This window comes from Artemia franciscana, chromosome 19 (assembly GCF_032884065.1).
Source record: "Artemia franciscana chromosome 19, ASM3288406v1, whole genome shotgun sequence".
NCBI classification, from domain to species: domain Eukaryota; kingdom Metazoa; phylum Arthropoda; class Branchiopoda; order Anostraca; family Artemiidae; genus Artemia; species Artemia franciscana.
In genome coordinates, this window is record NC_088881.1 from 19,689,102 (window position 1) to 19,713,187 (window position 24,086).

General features: G+C 36.3%; 1 protein-coding gene across 6 annotated transcripts in view; it reads left to right on the top strand.

Moving 5' to 3' along the window:
- Positions 1-24,086, top strand: part of LOC136039385 (uncharacterized) — a 180,105-nt gene that overhangs the window by 122,591 nt on the left and 33,428 nt on the right. For all 6 annotated transcript variants that reach the window (XR_010620431.1, XM_065723066.1, XM_065723064.1 and 3 more), the window contains one exon: positions 7,050-9,045. Coding sequence is in view for 5 of the 6 variants with exons in the window: in XM_065723066.1 (XP_065579138.1) it covers positions 7,050-9,045 (1,996 nt within the window). In the remaining variant the exon portion in view is untranslated. The remainder of the gene's footprint in view (positions 1-7,049; positions 9,046-24,086) is intronic.

Below are 24,086 nucleotides of genomic sequence, written 5' to 3' on the forward strand. Positions count from 1 at the left end.
TATTTATAACATCTTCATTTTGTTTTTTTTAAATATCACGTGATTTTTTTTGTTATAAATATATTTAATATGATTATAAGACATGAAAAAAAAGCTGAAAAGATTTTAGTTTAAAACAAACTAAGTGAAAAAATATTACAAACAATATACTTTTATAAAAAAAAACATCACGACTGACATATTTATTTCATCTTCATTTTGTATTTTTAAAATATCACCATCGAACTTTTTATTGTTATAAGTATATTTAATGTGATATAAAGATATGAAAAAAAAGTTTAAATATTTCAGTTAAAAAATCTAAGTAAAAAAATGTTCAGAATCAAAAATAATTAAGATTCGCCTCATGGGCTACACTCGCAAACTACCTGGATGCAGTTTATATACGCTTTTTTGTTTCCATATTTCTCTTTGCCGTCCCCTAAAGGTCCAAGTTCAAAAATATTTCACGGATTGAATTGAAGAGTTCAAGAATGGCTAGCAGGAAACAACTACAACATAGTATCAATATAAATTCGACTGGAGTGGTTGGACGTATTAATATGATGCTGTTCATTTCGTTTAATGGTTAATTTATAAGGTTATATGTGAGTTTTTTTTGTCGAGCAAGGAAATGGCTTATAAAACCTGTGCTAGGGAGTGTTTATAAATTTGATGGCCTGTAAAAAAAACCGTTAAGTAGGGATGGGGGAATGGGAGAGTTAAAAACATCTCCTACTTACGGCCATTCAATACCCACTATGTGAGGTCCCAATCTATATTGCTGGTTTTGTTCTTCTTCTTCATGGAATGTCATATACACATATTCCGAGAAGGAATTTGTCTAGGAGCCCTTGTACAAAAAATTCGATCTTTTCATCGGGGCTATGTATTCTATATGGATATGTGGGACAGCTGAAATCTTCTAAATTGAATATAGGAATATTTGACATGCACTTGTCAATTAAAAGTTTATGTCAATTAAAAGTGTATGTCAATTAAAATTTTGGTGGGTATATTACCCTTTACATAAAGGGCTACCACTTCAAAAACATTACTTATTTCTTTGACTTCCTCTTTAACAGTATTTATGTCCTTTCCACCTTCATAGAATGGGGGAATCACTTGGTCATAGAATCCCAGTCTGTTCATATGGCGTAATGTTTTACTACACAAGTCTCTATTGTAAACTCATTATAGTTAACGTAACAGTGATAGCAGGACACTTCACTATAGTCTGTATTCAGAAATAAAAATGCGCACTCTAAAATTACCCCACGTGAGAAATTCTTTAAACCAATGTATTCCCACTTAAAATGACCAAACATCTTTAAAACTTCTGTAATCAAACAGTTCGTGGTAACGAACTGTAGTAAGGAGCGACCCGGCTCAATAGTAACCAAAACTCTAAAAAATGGAATTTTGATACCAATAGCTACATCAAAAGAATCGCATTTTAATGCTGGTTTTAAATATATAAGTTTAATCAAGTTTAGTCTTACCCATCAAAAGTTACGAACCTGAGAAAATTTGCGTTATTTTAGAAAATAGGCGGAAACGCCCCCTAAAAGTCATAGAATCTTAACGAAAATCACACCATCAGATTCAGCGTATCAGAGAACCCTACTGTAGAAGTTTCGAGCTCCTATCTACAAAAATGTGGAATTTTGCATTTTTTGCCAGAAGGCAGATCACGGATGCGTGTTTATTTGTTTTTTTGTTTTTTTGTTTTTTTTTTCTTTTTCCCAGGGGTGATCGTATCGACCCAGTTGTCCTAGAATGTTGCAAGAGGGCTCATTCTAACAGAAATTAAAAGTTCTAGTGTCCTTTTTAAGTGACCCAAAAAATTGTAGGGCACCTAGGCCCCCTCCCACGCTCATTTTTTCCCAAAGTCATCGGATCGAAATTCTGAGATTGCCATTTTATTCAGCGTAGTCGAAAAACCTTATAACTATGTCTTTGGGGACGACTTACTCCCCCACAGTCCCCGTGGGAGGGGCAACAAGTTACAAACTTTGACCTCTGCTTACATATAGTAATGGTTATTGGGAAGTGTACAGGCGTTTTCAGGAGGATTTTCTTGGTTTGGGGGAGGGGTTGAGAAGAGGTGGATATGTTGAGGGAACTTACCTTCGAGAATTTGTAATGGGAGAAGAAAATTTCCATGAAGGGAGAGCAGGATTTACTGGCTTATTTAAAAAAAAAAAACAATTAAAAAATAAAAGGGAAAAAGCTTTTTCAGCTGGAAGTAAGGAACAGCAATAAAACTTAAAACAAACAGAAATTATTACCCATATGGGGGGCTCACCTCCTTCTAATACCTCGCTCTTTATACTAAAGTATTTTCAGTAATTTCAACTACTTATTCTACGGCTTTTGTGATTCAGGGGGTCATTCTTAATGAATTGGGATACAATTTAAGCTTTAGTGTAAAGAACGAGGTACTGACGATGGGGTGAATCCCCTCATATATGTAATAAAAACATGAGAATACAAAAGTTCTTTACGTAAGCTAATTTATAAGTTACATAAATCTTTTACCAATAAAACGGTTCGTAAAAAATTAAAAGTTCTAGTTGCCTTTTTAATTAACAAAAAAAATCGGGGGGCAACTAGGCTTCGTCCCCCGCTCTTTTTTTCTCAAAATCATTCGATCAAAATTATGAGAAAGCCATTGAGCCAAAAAAAAAAATATGCAAATTTCGTTTTGATTATTCCTCTGCGGAGAGCCAAAATCAAAACATGCATTGATTCAAAAACGTTCAGAAATTAAATAAAAAAAACAAGTTTTTTTAACTGAAAGTAAGGAGAGACAGTAAAACTTAAAACGAACAGAAATTACTTCGTATATAAAAAGAGGCTGCTTCCTCATCAACACCCCGCTCTTTAGCACAAATATGTGCAATAATACATATTGCACAAAGCAATATCCTCGACTTTTAGTACCCAACACAATTACTGGCAATGATGGTTACCCACAATATAGAAGAAGATCTACTGAAGATGGCGGTAAAACAGCAATAACAAAGAATCGTAACGGTACCACCATCGAAGTAGATAACCAGTGAGTTGTTCCATATTCCCCTTTATTATCAAAAACATTTAATGCACACATAAACGTTGAATACTGTAACTCCGTAAAGGCAATCAAATACATATGTAAATACGTCAACAAAGGCAGTGACATGGCAGTTTTTGGCTTGCAGTCCGAAATCAGTGATATCGACGAAATCGTAAGATATCAGGCTGGAAGATACATAAGCAGTAATGAAGCTGTTTGGCGAATTCTTTCATTTCCGATACATGAACGTAGTCCAGCTGTTTTTCACTTAGCGGTACATTTGCAGAATGGTCAACGTGTTTATTTTTCGGAATCCAACGTGCAACAAAGAGCCCTGAATCCACCGGATACAACGTTAACTGCTTTCTTTTCGCTATGCAAAAATGATTCTTTTGCAAAAAAACTGCTGTATACTGAAGTGCCTTCGTATTACACGTGGAATACTAAAAATAAAGTATTTGAACGTCGAAAAAAGAGTAAGTCAGTCGACGGCCAGCCTACCATCTTCAAAAATACCACGGATAGGAAGACTCTACACCGTTCAGCCCAATCAACATGAATGCTTCTTTCTACGCCTGCTTTTGGTGAATGTACCCGGTCCGACGTCCTTTGAGTATTTGAGAACTGTAAACGGTACTATACATGACACTTACCGTAGTGCATGCCAAGCTCTGAATTTATTGGAGAATGACCAACACTGGGATAACTGCATCAGTGACGCGTGCGAAACGTCAACTCCAAGTCAAATTCGTGCATTGTTTGGAATCATACTAACAACTTGCTCTCCAAAAATATAAATCGAAAATGTCCGAAGATATACTCCATCGAAAACGGTTAGAGACGTCAGATATGACTTTTGATTTTACATCAAAAACTTCTAGCTACACTTTAGTTATTATAGAAGATTTGTGCGTATGTATGGCAAACAAACCTCTCTAGGATTTGGGAATGCCTTCACCTAATCGTACCGCTGCTGTTTCGACATGTGTAGAATTGGATCGTGAACAAAGTTACAGCACGAGTGATCTATTGTCGTATGTACAAAATAACATTTCCAAGTTAACGTCGGAACAAAAAGACATTTATGATACGATAATGCATTGTGTCGATAACAATGTTGGAGAAATTTTCTTTTTGGATGCGCCAGGAGGTACTGGTAAAACGTTTGTGATAAAACTGATTCTGGCATCAATTTGATAAAAAAATGATATAGCGTTGGCAATTGCGTCGTCCGGAATAGCCGCAACGTTGCTGCCTGGTGGAAGAACTGCTCATTCCGCTTTGAAATTGCCTCTGAGTTTGCATTCTACAGAAACTCCCACGTGCAATATTTCCAAATCATCTGGGATGGTAAAGTATAGCAGCAATGCAAACTTATTATTTGGGACGAGTGCACAATGGCACACAAAAAATCACTCGAGGCTCTGGATCAATGTTTGAAAGATTTGCGAGGGAATTCGAAACCCTTTGGCAGCACATTAATATTGCTTGCGGGAGATTTCAGGCAAACATTAACTCTGATCGAATAGTAGGGGTTGGCGGAATGTAGATATCATTTGAAGAACGAAGGCTATATGGAGCTAAATCAGAAATATACATAGGAGTTTTCCGAAGAGATTTTGGAAGATTGCCGTGAAGCTGATGAAAGACAAAAGAAGCACAAGAAATAATGTAAATAGATCGTAGACTTAAGAGCGGTGTTGGTGAGGAACGGTTGGTGTCATAATCAGACGGCGCGCTTTATTATGCATGACAGAAAGTGACCGCAGCGTAGACGGAAAAGTAGACATCTATACAATGGGGCAATAAGAAACATGTGACTGGACAAGACAGAAAAAGAGAAGTTTCAGAATAGATCCAGGAAATGTGTGTCTAAGTTTTCGAATGATACCCAAACTCTGTGAGACCTTAATCCTAATCATGGCTATATGGTTTCTGAAGGAAAGATTCTTATCAAGTAAGATACCAAGAAACCTGGCTACCCGATTCTCTGGTCTACACAAGGAGCCTTGTGACACCTGAAGGTGTGTAAGCTGAGGGAAAGCTGTGCCAATTCGAGAAAAAATTAGAAAATGCAACTTAACAACATTCAAGACCAAGTCATTCGCATTAAACCATGAAATAACCCTCTCGAATAATGGCACAATATTAGACTTGATATCACATTCCGTCCTCCCAATTGTCCCAAGATTGGTATCATCAGCAAAAGCAACAAGAAAATCTTCGTTAGAAGTAGTATTGGAACACGATGGAACACAGGCCTGGTGTTTTTTACCGCCGAAATCAGATCATTAACACAAATCAGAAATAAAATGGGACCAAGAACAGATCCCTGAGGGACGCCATAACATACTTTAGAAAGGCTCCGGAAACGTGGATCAATTGAAATAAGCCTACCAGAAAGATATGAATCAAACCAAGAAAAAGTGTTTGATCTTATACCAATATGCGAAGGTTTACAAAGAAGAATCCGATGAGTCAAGGAATCAAAAGCTTTACGAACATCCAAAAATAAAGCTGCCGGAAGGAGTGATCGAATCTTAATGAAATGTCATATTTAGAAGGACCTCGTAACTCAGATATAGTATTTTAAATCCTGACCGGATCCAGCGTCATTGGGGTGGGGGGAGTTGGGGAAGGGGGGAAATCTTGGAAAATAGTTAAAGCGGAGATCAGGATGAAGCTTGGTGGGAAGAATAGAAACTAGTCCAAGATACGTGACTGATATAACCGGACCGGATCCGCTCTCTTTGGTGGAGGTGGGGGGCGGGAATAATTCGGAAAAATTAGAAAAAATAAGGTATTTGTAACTTAGGAACGGGTGATCAGATGTTAATGAAATTGGATATTTAGAAGCATCTTGTGCTTTAGAGCTCTCATTTTAAATCCTGACCAAATCCTGTGACATTGGGTGGAGTTGGAGGGGGAAGTCTGAAAATTTAGGTATCTTTATCTTACGAATGCGTAATCGGATCTTAATGAAACTTGATATATAGAAGGATCTTATGTCTTAGATGCTCCATGTTCAATTCTAATCGGATCCAGGGACATAGGGGGTTGGAGGGGGAAACGGAAATCTTGGAAACTGGGAATCTTGGAAAACGCTTAGAGTGAAGAGATCGGGATGAAACTTGATGGGAAGAATAAGCACAAGTTATAGATACGTGATTCACATAATTGGAACGGATCCGTTCTCTTTGGGCGAGCTGGGGGTTTTTAATTTGGAAAAATTAGAAAAATTGAGGTATTTTTAACTTAAGAGCGGGTGACCAGATCTTAATGAAATTTAATATTTAGGAATGATCTCTTATTTCAAATCCCGATCAGATCTGTTGTAATTGGGGGGAGTTGGAGGGGGAAACTGGAAATCTTGGATAACGCTTAGAGTGGAGAAATCGGGATAAAACTTGATGGGTAGAACAAGCAAATGTCTTAGATACGTGATTGATGTAACCGTACTTGATCGACTCTCTTTGGGGGAGTTAAGGGGTGGGTTCAGTTCTTTGGCGAGTTTGGTGCTTCTGGACGAGCTAGGAAGATAAAAAGTGGTAGGCGTTTCAGGGAGCTGCACAAATTGACTTGATAAAGTCGTCTTCCCCGATTCGACCATCTGGGGGGCTGAAGGGAGGGGAAAAATTAGAAAAAACGAGGTATTTATAACTTAGGAGTGGGGGATCGGATCTTAATGAATTTTGATATTAAGAAGGACCTCGTAACCTAGAGCTCTTTATTTAAATCCTGACCGGCATTAAGCCTCTGATTTTCCGTTTAAATGAATCTATTGACTCTTAGAATTTTGCTAGAGCTTATACTATATGCGCTCTTCGCTCTTCCGGCCTCGTCACAAGTGCCACATGTGCTCTTAGCTCATGTTTTTCTCGCATGAAGAAAAACAAGTTGGCTTATATGCAATTGCTATCAAACTGATTTGTTCTCTATCTGAAAGATTTTAAATACTTCTGAGCAACCAGTTATTTTTACTTTTCAAAGAGTTGTTCTCCCTTTCCAGGGCCAGTTCTACCTCACTTGTTGACTCTACACTTATGGAACAATTATTGCTGAAGCGCTCAAAGCTTGTAGAAGTTATTGCTCAGCTGGAGGAAAAAAGGTCGAAGATTGAAGAGACAATGAAGGCTTCTTTTGAGTCTCGCGAGAGAGTAAAGGCATCAAAGAAAAGAATCAGCAAAGACCAAAATGATATGCTTATAGCTAAACAGAGTAATAAACTGCTCGAGAAAGAGTTTAAAGAAGTTAAACAGAAGGCCGAAGAAATCCAGATTGAAATAACATCATTAAGTGATGCTGATCTTATCAAAGGAAACAGTTATTTAAGTAGACTTCAAGAACTTCAAGGTTTATATACAAGAATTCAAGAGATCAAAAAAGAGATCGGAAATCATAAAACCAGTGTTTTATTATCTGCATCAGTTTCAGTTCAAGGGGTTCGAATTGCTGAACAGATGAAAGTTCAAAACTTACAGGAAGAACGCAGTTACCTGGAGGTGCAGAGGGATGCAATAAAGCGCCGACAAGGAAATCTAGAAAAACAGCTTGAAGAAAACAAAATGGAGATAGACAAGGAATTATTGAAACAGGAAGAATTTTGCTCAATTCTAGAGAAAGATAAATCAGTTGCATATACAGCTGAAGTTACTTCTCCATGTCATCCACGTGTAGAAAGTCTGTTTAAGAACGAAGAAGCCCCAAGTCCAGTTCCACAGACATCATTTACTGAACAATGCCTTTCCACTTTGAGTAGCTCTTCTTCTGAAGCTATTTGTTCCACTGTTCAAATGGGAAATCAAAAAGAATGTCAAAATATCAATAAAACGTACTCAACCCGTCGTGCGGAATCTCCAGAGAGCCAGCTGCAACAACCTATTCTAGATTCTAGGATGTCCCCCTCAAACGTGATATCAGAATCAGAGCTGAATAACTTATGTTCCTCGGTTGGGCTAGTGAAAAATGAAGTCATAAGTTGTCCTTATGTGAATCCTGACGCTAGAGAAGATCCAATGAAAAGTTTAACAGTGCTGAAATTAAAAGATGTCAAAACAGAGATTTTATTTCCGAGGGAAACAAAATTGGCATTCAAACAATTGGTGTCCCTCGTGTTACATGCCAAGCCTGAAAAACCTGAAAACATATTGCTACATAAGGATTTTGTGGTTTCTCTAATCAACATGGATGCTTGGCCAGAGCTTTACTCACAAGTACAACGGACAAATGTTCTCTTTCAGGCAATTCCATATTCTGTATTTATTGAAGATTTAGAAAAAATTCAAGCCTCAAACAATCCTCTACCTGATTCATCTACCTCTATTAGTCCTGAGGCGTCTTCAGAAAATAGCAATCATCTAGCCCTGCAGAATACAGAACTAGCTTTTTCATACTCACCTCAGTCGTTGCCGGAACAAGTATCCTCTAACCATTTGTCTAATGCCTCCATTAATGTATCAGGTCCAAATTTATCAGAAATTCAGTACGAATATTACAGGAACAAAATATTACAGTACATTCAGCAACAAAATAGGCTAGGGTCTTATCAACCAAATTACCCAAATGACAATCTCATGTTTCACAAAGACAGTTCTGCAAGTCAGAATTGGCAGCAGAATATATACCTGTCCCAGCTACTAAACAGTAGCATCGATCGATCTTCTTGTTTATCCATGAAGAGCTATGCACAAGTGGGAAATCCAACTTCAAATCTTCGGATTGATCAGGGAACACCTAATTTTCCTTCAAGAAGCGAGACACAACCAAGTAACCAACATATGAACCAGAAAATGACAATGTCCCCTATGCCTGACAACCATAATCTCCTCAGAATGAAACTGAATCACTTAATACAACCAACTGCTCGCAACTGGCACCAGATTGCTTTCTCCACTAATTTACGTCCGCAATATGTTCAGAGCCACGCCATGGTTCAGCCTTCCTTTCTGGTACCTGAACCTCTTATACAAAACGGAAATACAGACGGGATTTTGCAAGGATATACGGTAAGAATTTTTAAATTAATTGCCTGTTTTTATGTGCCCAATCTTCTTTCCTGTGTAGTAATTCTCAAAAGTCTTATACGTTGATTTTTCTTCTTTTTTTTTGAAGATTATAGCTTAAATTCTGAAAATAAAGTAAAATTATGTATTTCTTTAAGCGAAAAATACTGCTGGAATGGGATGAAAAAATGGTGATTATGAATGAAAATAAACGTTTACCAAGATCGTTATCATAATCCAAGTAATCTCTAAAAAAATGAGTTTATTATGATATTTTAGCTCTATTCGTTTGCAAACGCAAGCACAATACAAGACCAGATTATATATCCCAATTGATGTTTTCATTTGTTCTCTCGGAGCTTTGCAATATGGCTGAGGAGTCTTAGATTCATTTGTTCTGTCTTCAGCCGATTTTTTCTGTTCTTATTGATCCGTTAGAGTGACATTTCTTACTCTAAGCTAAATATTTACTCATGCTGGGTGCGGGACAAATTTAGTAGTTTACCCCAGAATCGACAAAACTAAACTGAATCGTGACTATAGGCTAGCTTTTGCAATCTTCAGTAAGATGGAGCTCAGCAGCTAATTTTTGAGCCAATTATTGGGTTAAGTTACTATATACAAAATTGATTATAAGACTTATAGCAAATTGGCTTGAAGGGCAAAAGTTCATTCGGTAAAGCCACCTTTAAAATTACTCATCCGGCAATCTCCTTAGCCTCTCTGTCTGTAGGTGAAGCAACCTTTAATACAATTATTTTTAATAATTAATCGAGGATTATATGTTGGATTATTTCACTACTGCATTGCGTGGACTTGCTATTACAGAGAAAGGTCGCTGATTGCATTTCACCTGTGTTACCTGTTTTCATATTGTGAGGCATTATGCCAAGTGAATTGGTTTCAACAATTATTGTAAAAAACTGTCAATTAGGATCCGTGCATTAAAGACCACTGTTTAGTACCGCACGGACTTACCAGGTGGGCTGAACTTGCGCTTTTTGGATTAGAAACCAAAAGCACTTGCGAGGCACGGCCCTCGCTTAAAGATAAGTTCACTTTTCTTCACATTTTTATTTAAATTTTTTCTTCACTTCATACTTTTTGCGGTTTATTTTTGCCACTTTAAAATGCCAAAGTTTAAGCAGTTCGACTTGGTTTCAGTCCACTTCGCAGGATATCATCTTTGGCCATCAACAATAATGAAAGTTACAACTGAGGGTGACGGAGGTTCCAAATACCTTGTTTTCTGCTACGGTCAGCATATTGAATATAGTCGCTGAGTCAAATATCACGTCCGAAAAGGCTATATTTCAACTGGCCTAAAAAAAAACAAATCGAAAGGAGTGGATAAAGCTTTTGCTAAGCAAGAGTCAATGTCTGATATATATCGTAGAAGAAAGACTTCAAGCTGATCCTGAGCTTGCGACTTCAGGCCTACTGGGCCAAGTGGCTACGGTGCAGGCAGAGTTGGAAAAAACGAAGTTGAGTCTAAGGAATGATATAGCCCGTAAAGTAGCGGAAATGGCTACTGGCGGTGGCTGTGCGGATACAATTGTCAGCGAAGTTCACGACTCTATTGCAGTTGAATATAGTCCTAAATTTGCAAAGCTTGAAAAATTGCTCACAACCCTAAAAAAAAACCAGATTGAAAATCCTGAGGAGCGCGTTAATCGCATAGAGATAAGACTTGACGATTATGACCAAGAAGTTCTGCTTCATAGTCCCGTAATCCATGATATGAAACAACAACGAGGTGTAAACTTGAATACCACTGTGATTGATTTGGTTAAGCAGAAGTTAGGTGTTAGTGATATAACGCATAGGAATATTACAAGTGTAATTCGCTTCCGGCAGAACATGATCAGCGCTGATGGTTCTGGTAAAGTTGCTCCCATAATGGTGAAGTTTCAGAGAAAGGATATTGTCCGAAGAGTCATCAAAGAAAAGCAAAATTAGTGCTTACCGGTGTATACATCACTGAGGCTTTAACAAAGTGCCGAATAGACATTTTGAACATGGCGAGAGACAAATTTTGCGTGAAGCATGTTTGGACAGACTATGGTAATATACTTGTGAAAAGGCCAAGCGACCCTTCTGTTCGCACAATCAGGTCACTTGTTGATTGCGTGTGATATTATTGATTATCTGTTTTCCGGATTTGTTTTGCGTTTGATTTTTATAGATCGATAGTGACGCCAATATCTACTATTTTTTTTTAATAGGTACTGGTCTACTAAGTTTGCGGCTTAAATGATATGAACAAGACATATTTGATATTGACAAATATTTATTATCTAAGCTTGTTGCAGAGCAGTCTACTTTAAGTTTTCAGTGGGGTCGTTTTAACACGTATATTAATGGATCTGTACATATTAATAAAAGAATAAATGAGTGCCTTGTGTGATCGTAGAACTGCCACATTACGTCATCTTATCTTGATATTGTTCAGTTTATATATGAAAATGATTTTATTCAGTTGCTTGCTTTATGTGAAACGTTTGTGGGTAAGGATAGTCTTCTCTCGTTCTATAGTTTTCCAGGGTGTTGTTTGGAATAGAAAAACCGTTCACGAATGGGCAGAGGCGGCCTGGCGTATCTAGTAAGGGACTCTTTACAGTATAAGGTGCGTGATGATCTTGAGGTTTGGATAGAGGGTGAGTTTGAAAGTTTTTCTGTTGAAGTTGAATTCGAAGAAAAGAATTATTTATTTTGTATTATTTATAGACCACCGAGTACTGTGTTTGATTGTTTTATAGCTGGTTTCGATGATTTAATGCTGAATGTAAGAAATTCAGGTTTAAAATTTTTGATAATGGATGATTTTAATTATGATTTGAAAATAATAGCTGGTATGAATCTTGATTTTTTTAATTTCATGTCATCTCACGATCTATACCCTGTTGTCGCAGTTTCTACGAGGATCACCGAGCATTATGCGACTTTAATTGATAACATACTTATTTCGTCACGTCAAGTAGCAACTATATGCGCAGACGTTATAATTTTGCCTATCTCTGATCACCTGCCAGCCCTAGCTAAATTAGAACTTCGCACAAAAAGCAAGTACTGAAGCGTAATATACAGATCCGGAACCTTAAGCTAGCGAGCGTTGAAAAGTTTTCCGAAGAGCTAGGAGCCGTAAATTGGGAGAATATATTTAGGGAGAACAACCCATCTTTGGCTTTTGAAAAGTTCAACACCACGCTACTAGGTCCTTATGACCCGACATACCCACTGAAAAGTGTGAAAATAAGAAAAAAAAAGCAGCGAGAAAACTGTAGGCTGCTGATGAGCCTGTTGATGTACGAAATGCTTTGTATGCTGCACACATCAATGAACCAAATGAGTTTAGTTACGGACAGTTTAAGGATCAACATAATCTAGTTAACTCTACTAGACGAAAGAAAATGAGACTTTTATGGCGAAGGATTTAGGAAAAATGCATCAAACCCTAAAGCGACTTAGAAAACTATTAATGAAGTGATCAGAGATATCCCTGCTCCACAAGAGTATAGCCTAAATGTTGGTGGCAAAATAGTTCGAGATCTTAACAAAGTTTGTGATTTATTTGCCCATCAGTTCTCGAATATTGGTGAAAATGTTCAGAGTGAAGCAGCAGTAAACAAGGAGTTGCAGACAGAAGAATCTACTTTTGAAGACATAAGAGGTCAAGATTTTGAAATGAAATTAGAACCGTAAGATTCTGAAGAAATAAAAATACCTTTTTTCTACAATAAGATCAAACAGCGCTGGGACCAATGCCCTCAACCGACGAACTGTAAAATCAGTGCTTCCGAATATTCTTCCAGTACTAGTATTTTTGATGAATCTGTCAATACAGGGGATCAATTTACCCATTCGCTGAAAATGGCTAAAGTCATCCCGCTTCCAAAGTCTGAGACTCTAAGTGACCTTTCAAATCAAAGAGCTATATCAATACTACCCATCATTTTAAAAATATATGAAAAATAGGGCACAAAAGACTATAAGAGCATCTAACGAATTTTGAATTTCTGTCTGAATCTCAATTTGGTTTTAGAAAAAGACATTCAACTTTGCATGCTGCTCTAAATTTAATTGATAAGTAAACAGTGATCTGGAAAATAATTGTTTTTGCATGGCAATTTTTATTTATTTTAAGAAAGTTGTCGATACTGTTGATTTTGGAATTTGTTGGATAGATTGTCGAAGTTAGGTATTATGAATAAATGTTTGAGTTGGTTTGAGCCGTATTTGGGAAGTAGAAGTGTAAAGTTTCAATAAATAATAAAGTTTCACAGGTTTACCCACTGAATTGCGGAGTGCCATAAGGTTTTGTCCTAGGTCTTCTGTTATTTTTAATTTATTTATATAGCATGAGATTTTTTATCCCTGGTTATTTAACGTGTTTTGCCGACGACACTGCTATAACTGTAATGGCGAAATCGTTGCCGGACATGATAGACCGAGCAAACAGTGCTTTAAAGGGAATTCATACGTTTCTTACGCTAAGTAAACTTACTGCGAATGCTTCAAAAACAAATTTCATGGTTTTTCGGAGGACTGGTGAGCCCCAAGAATTACCTTCAGATGTTAAGTACAATGGTGTTTTTTTTTTAACAAGTTCGAGAAATACGTTCCTTTGCACTTCCTTTGAAAGTCGGCACGATAAATTGTGGTTGTTTAATCTGGGTTAGTAACATTCAGTCTCATTATAGGAGAGTTCAAGTGCAACAGAATAAGGCAATTAGAATTTTAGAATTTTGGTATTATAATACCAATCGTAATAGTGTTATTATAATACACGATCATAAGCAGATTGGTATTTTAGTATATCAGTGTCTACATAATTTAGGGCCTGATATTTTTAGTGATTTATTTAGCTTAGGTTCTTCTTATCATGATTATGACACTCGAAATTCAAATAATCTTGTTCTTGAGTGTCGGATTACTTCTGGGTCGGCTCATGTCATCAGATGCATGGGACCAACTGTCTGGAATCCATTCCCACTGCAAGATAAGCAATTAGAAAATCTGTCCCAGCTGAAACATCGCTTCAAGGCCCAATTTCTAAATAATTAGCAATGTTGAGTATTTTAGACCGAGAGAAGGATACCCCCCCCCCTGCATTTCATTAAAATGATCATCAGTTTTTTTTGTCTTTTCTTGCGTTTTGTTTTCTTTTTTGTAGTTTATTTATCTTATTTATTTATTTTTTGATAATAAGTGAAATATTTTAAAGAAATGGATCGTATTAGATGTCAGCTATGCTTACAGGCCATTGTAACCTCCTTTTTTCAGCTGATGAATGAAAGTTTATAGCATTGTTTTTGAATAAAGCTACCTACCTACCTACATTTCTTCTAATAATAATAATAATAATAATTTATTTCTTACCCACTTACAAAAGGGAAAAAGTTGAGTACAAGGAGAAAAACAAAGAACTACAAATAACACAAAGAACACAAAAACAAATAACACAAATATAAGAAAAAAAATATAACAATTTAATAAAAGAGGCGGATAAGAGGATTGTTAGGACCAAGACAGATTAGCGCTTAATCAATTAAATTTGAACTTAGTTTTTCCACTGAAAGAACAATATCCGTTGCCTGATATTTACTAATTAACCTTCGGTTCCGAAATGATCGTGGTAAATAAAGTAGGAACTTTAAATACCGATAGTAATCCGTCTTGACCCTCTTTACGTCACCTTTATTCGAAAGCATAAAAAAAAAACAGCACAAAATACAAGGACTGCTTCAAAATTTTGGATTCACACAAATGTATGACTTCATTAAGCGTGCTATTAAGTGTATTTTGGGTTGTTTCTATTCACCTAAAATAAATGTGTTCGCAAGATTTTAATTAAGAAATATATTTCTGCTAAAAGAAAGTTGTTTTGGAATGTTGCGGGCAAAATTTACTTTTAAATCGAAACGTTATTAAAAATAATTAGAAATATATTTTTAAGCCTATTAAAAAATAGACACTGGAAAAAAAACTTGCAAAGTTCCTCATTGAAAAGATAATCATAAACGACTGTGTTTTATAATTTGTAACTATTGTCCATTTTATGTACTTATTTTGAATTTTTAAACGCTGTTTTAGATCTTTTTACAGATTAAAGTTTCATTTTTAAATTGTGTCAAATCCAGTAAATACAAGAAACTATTGCTAACTATTGAAATGGCGGAAGCACGCCTTTAGATATTGGGAAAGTTAAGATAAAGGACCTTAACAATTTATAGTTTTGGTTGAGCTGATCTGGATTTTTATCTGTAGTGTCATTTTTAAGTACTTCGTTTGGTTGTATTTTTTCTGGTTTGTCTGTCTTATTTTATCAGTAAGATTACTTAGGGATAGTTTGTACATACCTATAGGCTAATAATATTTTCTTCTTGTCTGAAAATTAAATAAAAAAAACAAGTTTTTTAAATGAAAGTAAGGAGCGACATTAAAACTTAAAACGAACAGAAATTACTCCGTATATGAAAGGGGCTTTTCCTTCTCAACGCCCCGCTCTTTACGCTGAAGTTTGACTTTTACTCTTAACTCTACATTTTAAAACAGTAAAAAACTTTAGCGTAAAGAGCGGGGCGTTGAGAAGGAAAAGCCCCTTTCATATACGGAGTAATTTCTGTTCGTTTTAAGTTTTAATGTCGCTCCTTACTTTCATTTAAAAAACTTGTTTTTTTATTTAATTTCTGAACATTTTTGAATCAATGCATGTTTTGATTTTGGCTCTCCGCAGAGGAATAATTAAAACGAAATTTGTATATTTATTTTTTTGGCTAAATGGCTTTCTCATAATTTTGATCGAATGATTTTGAGAAAAAAAGAGCGGGAGAGGAAGCCTAGTTGCCCTCCGATTTTCGGTTAATTAAAAAGGCAACTAGAAATTTTATTTTTTTACGAATCTTTTTATAAGTAAAAGATATACGTAACTTATAAATTAGCTTACGTAAAGAACTTTTGTATTCTCATGTTTTTATTACATATATGAGGGGGTTCGCCCCCTCGTCAGTACCTCGCTCTTTACACTAAAGCTTAAATTTTGTCCCAATTCATTAAGAATGACCCCTGAATCACAAAAGCCGCAGAATAAATAGTTGAAATTACTAAAATACTTTAGCGTAAAGAGCGAGGTATTAGGAGGAGGTGAGCCCCTCATATGGGTAATAATTTCTGTTTGTTTTAAGTTTTAATGCTGCTGCTTACTTCCAGCTGAAAAAAAAACTTTCATATTTATTTTTTCATTGTTTTTTTTTAAGTAATGCTAGTAAATCCTGCGCTCCCTTCATGGAAATTTTCCTTCCCCATGACAAATTCCTCGATGGAAAGTTCCCCCAGCATATCCCCCTCTTCTCAACCCCTGCCTCCAACCAAAAAATCCTCCTGAAAACGCCTGTACACTTCCCAATAACCATTACTATATGTAAGCACTGGTCGAAGTTTTGAACTTGTAACCCCTCCCACGGGGACTGTGGGGGAGTAAGTCGTCCCCAAAGACATAGTTATAAGGTTTTTCGACTACGCTGAATAAAATGGCTATCTCAGAATTTTGATCCGTTGACTTTGGTAAAATAATCTCAGAATTGGCTGAGAATTTGGAACTGGCTATCTCAGAATTTTGATCCGACTACTTTGGGGAAAAATGAGCGTGGGAGGGGGCATAGGTGCCCTCCGATTTTTTCGGTCACTTATAAAGGGAACTAGAACTTTTCATTTCCATTAGAATGAGCCCTCTCGCAACATTCTAGGACAACTGGGTCGATACGATCACCCCTGGAAAAAAAAGCAACAACAAACAAACAAATAAACACGCATCCGTGATCTGCCTTCTGGCAACAAATATAAAATTCCACATTTTTGTAGATAGGAGCTTGAAACTTCTACAGTAGGGTTCTCTGATACGCTGAATCTGATGGTGTGATTTTCGTTAAGGCTCTATGATTTTTAGGGGGTGTTTCCCCCTATTTTCTAAAATAATGCAAATTTTCTCAGGCTCGTAACTTTTGATGGGTAAAACTAAACTTGATGAAACTTATATATTTAAAATCAGCATTAAAATTTGATTCTTCTGATGTAGCTATTGGTACCAAAATTCCATTTTTTAGAGTTTTGGTTACTATTGAGCCGGGTCGCTCCTTACTACAGTTCGTTACCACGAACGTTCGTTACCACGTCATAGAATCTTAATGAAAATCACACCATCAGATTCAGTGTATCAGAGAACCCTATTGTGCAAGTTCCACGATCCTATCTACAAAAATGTGGAATTTTGTATTTTTTGCCAGAAGACAAATCACGGATGCGTGTTTATTTGTTTGTTTGTTTTTTTTCCAGGGGTGATCGTATCGACCAAGTGGTCCTAGAATTTTGCGAGAGGACTCATTCGAACGGAAATGAAAAGTTCTAGTGCCCTTTTTAAGTGACCAAAAAATCGGAGGGCACCTATGCCCCCTCCCACGCTCATTTTTTCCCCAAAGTAGTCGGATCAAAATTCTGAGATAGCCATTTTATTCAGCATAGTCGAAAAACCTTATAACTATGTCTTTGGGGATGACTTACTCCCCCACAGTCTCCGTGGGAGGTGCTGCAAGTTGCGAATTTTGACCAGTGTTTGCATATATTAATGGTTGTTGTGAAATGTAGAGACGTTTTCAGGGGAATTTTTTGGTTGGGAGGGGGGGTTGAGTAGAGGTGGTTATGTGGGGGAAATTTTCCATGGAGAAATTTGTCATGGGGGAAAAAGATTTCCATAAAGGGGGCACAGCATTCTCTAGCATTATTTAAAAAAAAAAACAATGAGAAAATAAATATGAAAAAGTTTTTTTCAACTGGAAGTATGGAGTAGCATTAAAACTTAAAACGAACAGAAAATATTATGCATATAAGGGGTTCACCTCCTCCTAATACCTCACTCTTTACGCTAAAGGATTTTTAGTAATTTCAACTATTTATTCTACGGCCTTTGTGATTCAGGGGACAAAATTTAAGCTTTAATGCAAAGAGTTATTGACGAGGTATTGACGAGTGGGCGAACCTTCTCATATACGTAATAAAAACATACGAACATAGAAGTTTGTTACGTAAGCTAATTCGTAAGTTACGTATATCTTTTACTAATGAAAACGTTCGTAAAAACTAAAAGTTCTAGTTGCCTTTTTAAGTACAGAAAAAATTGCAGAGCAACTGGGCCTCCTTTCCCTCCTTTTTTCGCAAAATCATTCGATCAAAACTAATAAATAAATATGATAAATATGACTAATAAAATAAATAAATAAGCAAATTTCGCTTTAATTATTCATCTGCGGAGAGCCGAAATCAAAACATGGATTAACTAAAAAACGTTCAGAAATTAAATAAAAAAAACTAGTTTTTTTTAACTGAAAGTAAAGAACGACATTAAAACTTAAAACAAACAGAAATTACCACGTATATGAAAGGGGCTGCTCCTTCTTCAACGCCCTGCTCTTTACGCTAAAGTTTTTACTGTATTAAAAAGTAGAGTTGAGAGAAAGAGTCATTTTTAGTGCAAAGAGCAAGGCGTTGAAGAAGGAGTAGCCCCTTTCATATACGGGGTAATTTCTGTTCGTTTTAAGTTTTAATGTCGCTCCTTACTTTCAGTTAAAAAAACTTTTTTTTTTTTTAATCCTTACGACGCTGCATAGGAATATAAATGCTCATTCACAATTTTGAATTTCCGTCACATTTTACTACATTTTTTCGGTTTGGTTTTTATATCTCTTTTCTTCCTAATCTATGGTTCTCTTGTGACTTTTTCTGCTTTACATAAGAAAAAATAAAGACATACACTTTATCTGCGGTTGGACACCTGGAATATTTACAAAAGACATTCCGATTAGAAAATCACGAAGTAAGAAAAATGTGAAAACATACGCTTGTATTTCTTGTCAACCTCGAAGCAGATACTATTACGACGACTAATAACTCACCGTGGCACCAAGCCGCCTGAGTCTAACACAGCTGCGCAGGCTCCTCTTCCATCTTAGTCTATTCAAAGCATCCATCTTTACACCATCCCAGGATACTGACATGAACAGATGCTTCCTGGAAATATTTCTTATTCAAAATAGAAAAAAACCACAAGTAAAACATAGTTTAGGAACAAGAGATAAAGACCAAACCACGACCAAGAGATAGAGGCAGCAATCCGCCTAAATCCAACACAGCTACGCAGGCTCCTTTTCTGTCTTAATCTATCCAAAGTATCCCTCTTTACACCATCCCAGGATACTGACATGAACAGATGCTTCCTGGCAATATTTCTTATTCAAAATAGAAAAAAACCACAAGTAAACCAGAGCTTAGGAAAAGGAGATAAAGACCAAACCACGAAAAAATTTAGTATAACTATGAACACAATTCAATGTTGTGATGAAGCACCACGGCACAAATATTAAACAGTTGCGAAAATTTCAATGCTCTTTATTAAAGATTTTTTGGGCACATTAGTCACATATCTTTCTTCATGACTCTGCCTTCGCTATGATCTGATTTAAAGCCAACAATACCGAGTACAGTGTTTCAACTTTTTTATTTTTTAACTCCCTTATAAAGAACTGAAAAATCCCTAAAAATCTCCCATTTTCTAATTACTCTCTAAACCGCTTCTCCCTATCTCATTTTACCAGTACCAGTGAAAGGTATCATATTTTAGCTTTTCATATTGAAGACTAGCTATCAGTACCATAATAGAATGTCTTGTCATATCGTTTAATATGCTTTTTAATCATCAACTAAATACAAATAGCTTCAAATATACTTCGAATAATATCAAGCAAATAGAAAAGAAAATGTAATTCTGTAATGTAGATTATAGTTCAAGACGTTTAACACTGTCCAATCGTAACTCGTAAAACTTAATCAGACCTTATCTTCCTCTGATGTGTCTTCACCATTTTTTTTTTTTGCATGGTGGCTGAAGCTTTTACCCTTTTCATGTGGTGAAGTAACTGATCATCTTCACATTCCACACTTTCTTAAGCCCTTTTCATTCCATGTTTTGTTTTAAAATCCCCTGCAAAGTTTCTGTTTTCAGTTTATTCTGACTGTCAGTTTTTATTGCTGTTACAGCGCTGAAAAACCTCTCTACAATGATGTTTGAAAATGGAAGGGTGAAAATAAATAATACTGCCGGTTTCAGGCTATGATGCAAATTCTGTTCCGGCAGCATTTTTTTTTCACCAATACCAAACGCCAGTAGGTCACGGTATCCATTGTTTTGACGTTTTCAATATCGATGAGGCTCTGCCCCCTCCATTCTTTCTCAGTTTTGGTTCTATCCCATGGGACCTGTCCATACTTCCTAACAAAAGGTAGCAGATAGGCAGGCTGAAGTGATTGGGCTGACACTGGGTCAACCATTTCAGCATATTTGTAAATGTCGTCTTCGAGACGGAACCTTTTCTGTATCTGCTCTTCTTCTTTGATATAGAACGCCTGTGCAGCTTCGAGAACTTTTTCGATTGAATCAGAAGGGACGGCGGTATCTGACCTTAACGTCGAGAGAGAGTCGTGTCCCTTTGGACCCAAGTAAACCCTCTCAAGAGGAAGCTAAAACTTTCGATTGTTTACATCGATTTCAAAGCGCTATTTGATTCCACATAATCTTTCTGCAGGAAGTTCAGAGACATCTCTTTGATCAGAAACTCAGTCTCTTGTTTAAGGCGATAAGGCAGTGGCTTGTCAGCCTGAAAAGCTACACTGAAGTCTGTCAACAAGCCCAATGCAAACGCAACAAACTCAAAAAGACATTCCATGACCGGGTTCAGATTTGTGTAGACAGCCTCGTTTAGCTTTATTGGATCCTCAACTAGTAGAACTCTATACTAGGCGCTTAGAGCATCCCACTGCTCCAGTACCCTGTCAACAGCAGCTTTGACTGAAAGCCACCTGGTCTGTCCAGCCTGGAGAATCCTGTGCGTGTCAATTTGATAGAAATTTTGGAACTCGATGAAAGCATGCTGCCTCTTAACACTATGTGTAAAGTGGCTATAGATGAACCGACAGATAGTCTTCCATGGATTTTGGTAATTTCTTACTTGCGTAAGAAGCAACTATACCGACAATATGGCAAGAGCACTTCACAGTCACTACCCATGGGAATTCTTGTCTGATCATGGATGAAACACTTTATGAGCTCCCATCATGGAGTTAGTGGTATCAGAACAGAACCCTATGAAATTAGCAAGAGGAACTTTGTGTGTTTCAACTAAGCACTTTTTCAGTTCCTAAAATATAAACTCGGCTGAAGAGTCGGGGGACTCAGTTAAATCAGGTATGTCATTTGCAACTGAAAGGTCATCATTGCAAAATATGACTCCTACTGCTAGAAATTTTTTGGTTGATACATCAGTTGATTCGCCAATAATGACAGAGAAGGAGCGATTCTGCAGGGCTTCAGTCAAACGTTCTTTATTGAAGCCATTTGGTCCTCTTCTTGTAACATTGGTAGCTTTTGTTTCTTGAGGCGGACATTGTCAACTACCTGCTTTGAAGGTAATGATTTCAAAAAATCAACCAGGGACTCAACCTTTGAAATAGCTAGGCCATGTTCCACCAAAAAACTGTAGATCCGGGTCTCTAGAATCTTTGTTTGATCAGTGAATTCGCCTTGTAAAAACTGATCAAGAATATTTTTTGATGTTGATGCATCAGCATCAGACTTTGATAGGTGCTTCTTTGTCTTTGCATGTTTTACTAGTTCTGACTTGCCTCTCTTTCCCAACTTGAGGTCAGTATACAAACTGCACAGTTTCCAAGATATAAGCTCTTTTTTTCAACCACGCCTTCAGATGTGGGTCAGTCAGCCAAGAATCAACAAATTTTTGACAGTATTTTGTACTAGCACCATGTATAGGTTCACACTTTTTCTGTTTCTCTTTAGGTTTAATTTTATAGATCGAGGTCGGTGGCAACAATCACTACTGTAGGCTACACTGCTAAAACTCAAAACTTCATACAACTAATTCTCAAGAACTTTTCATCAAGGTGAAGATGAAGTAGTCTCAAATAGCTGTGCAGATATTACTGTTACAATTGAATTAAAAAAAAAGTTTAGCATGTTCACTGTCATGTAACCACTCTTGAAACAAAAGTATTCTAGTATAAAAGAGGATGGCAAAAGCATCTGACTAGCCAGAGAATGCCTGAGTGTCAATTGTTACATGACTAGTGCAGCAGATGGTGTCATACGAGTAGAGGTACATTGCTTGCTTATGCTAATGTCACCTAACATTGAATAGTAGCCAAAGAAATAACTAGAATCTATACAACTTTTACAAGGCAAATTCTGCTACAAAATACTTTATTTGTTACATAATCCAGTTAAAAAAATGGATTTATAATGAAACAGTAGGTTTGAGACCAATGTTTTAAAGATTGAGACCAATGTTTTAAGCCTTTTTTATACCCCAAAACTAGAAGTATTTTGATCCTTTTTAAGAACTCAAATTGTGCTTCAATTTGAATTTGCGACAGAAGTGATTATTATATTCGTGAAGAACATAAAAAAAGGTATCGAGTGGTATGTTCACTTTATTCGTAAGTCAAAAATATGAAAAACTAAAAAATTACCAATTATAGTATAGAGCTGCATGATTTTCCACTGGGTATGTATGCTTGCCAAAACACACAATCCATTTATTCCTACATGTGTCATTGTTTTTAAAACACGGCTGTCAGTTTGTTTGTCTGTTAAAAACTAGGGTATTAAAATGGTAAGAGAGGTGTTCGAATAGGCATAGCCTACCTCTATTGTTCACGTCAGTGCTTATAAAGCTGGATACAAGTTCGAGTTCAAGTTTTATAATTTCAAACAGTTCGTGGTAACGAACTGTAGTAAGGAGCGACCCGGCTCAATAGTAACCAAAACTCTAAAAAATGGAATTTTGATACCAATACCTACATCAAAAGAATCGCATTTTAATGCTGATTTTAAATATATAAGTTTCATCAAGTTTAGTCTTACCCATCAAAAGTTACGAGCCTGAGAAAATTTGCGTTATTTTAGAAAATAGGGGGAAATGCCCCCTAGAAGTCATAGAATCTTAACAAAAATCACACCATCAGATTCAGCGTATCAGAGAACCCTACTGTAGAAGTTTCAAGCTCCTATCTACAAAAATGTGGAATTTTGTATTTTTTGCCAGAAGGCAGATCACGGATGCGTGTTTTTTTTTTTTTTTTTTTTTTTTTTTTTTTTTTTTTTTTTTTTTTTTTTTTTTTTTTTCCAGGGGTGATCCCAGGGGTGAGTTTTTTACTGTTTTAAAAAGAAGAATTGATAGACAGAGTCAAACTTTAGCGTAAAGAGCGGGGTGTTGATGAGGAAGCAGCCTCTTTCATATACGAAGTAATTTCTGTTCGTTTTAAGTTTTAATGTCGCTCCTTACTTTCAGTTAAAAAAAACTTGTTTTTTTTTATTTAATTACACAAAAATCCTAATCATCATACAAGCACTGTGGAGAAAAAAAATAGTACATGCAATGCTTGTCCAAAAAATTTACCCATAGTAAGAACAACTACGTACCCTATAAAACTATCAATGTATATTATAACTTTATTTATCTGACCTGTAAAAAAAAATGCCCTGCTATCTACAAAATAATCTTATGAAAAAAAAAACCAAAATGACAAACCATATGACTTCATTAATCGAGAACAGTCCAAGCTGAAATTCTTGTTTGAGCTCACATCAGCATGGAACTTTTTCAAAAAGTTCTTTATTGCCAGTTTGTTGCTTAGGACTCCTGTTCATCTCAAAATCTTTTTGCTGTTAAAAATGATTAAGTAACTGAAGAAGTACTCCTCTGGGATTCCAAGTTCAATTCGGATGGAAACAGATCCTGAATCAAATTATCCTGCTTCTCTGATCAAGAAGATCGATGAACAAATTAAAGGAAAACCCCCTAAAAATTTCCATAACGTCTATGAAGAGGAAATATCCCTAGAAAATCCCCAGATCCCTAAAAAAAGTCCCTAAATATTTAAAATCCCTAAATATTTAAAATCAGCATTAAAATGCGATTCTTTTG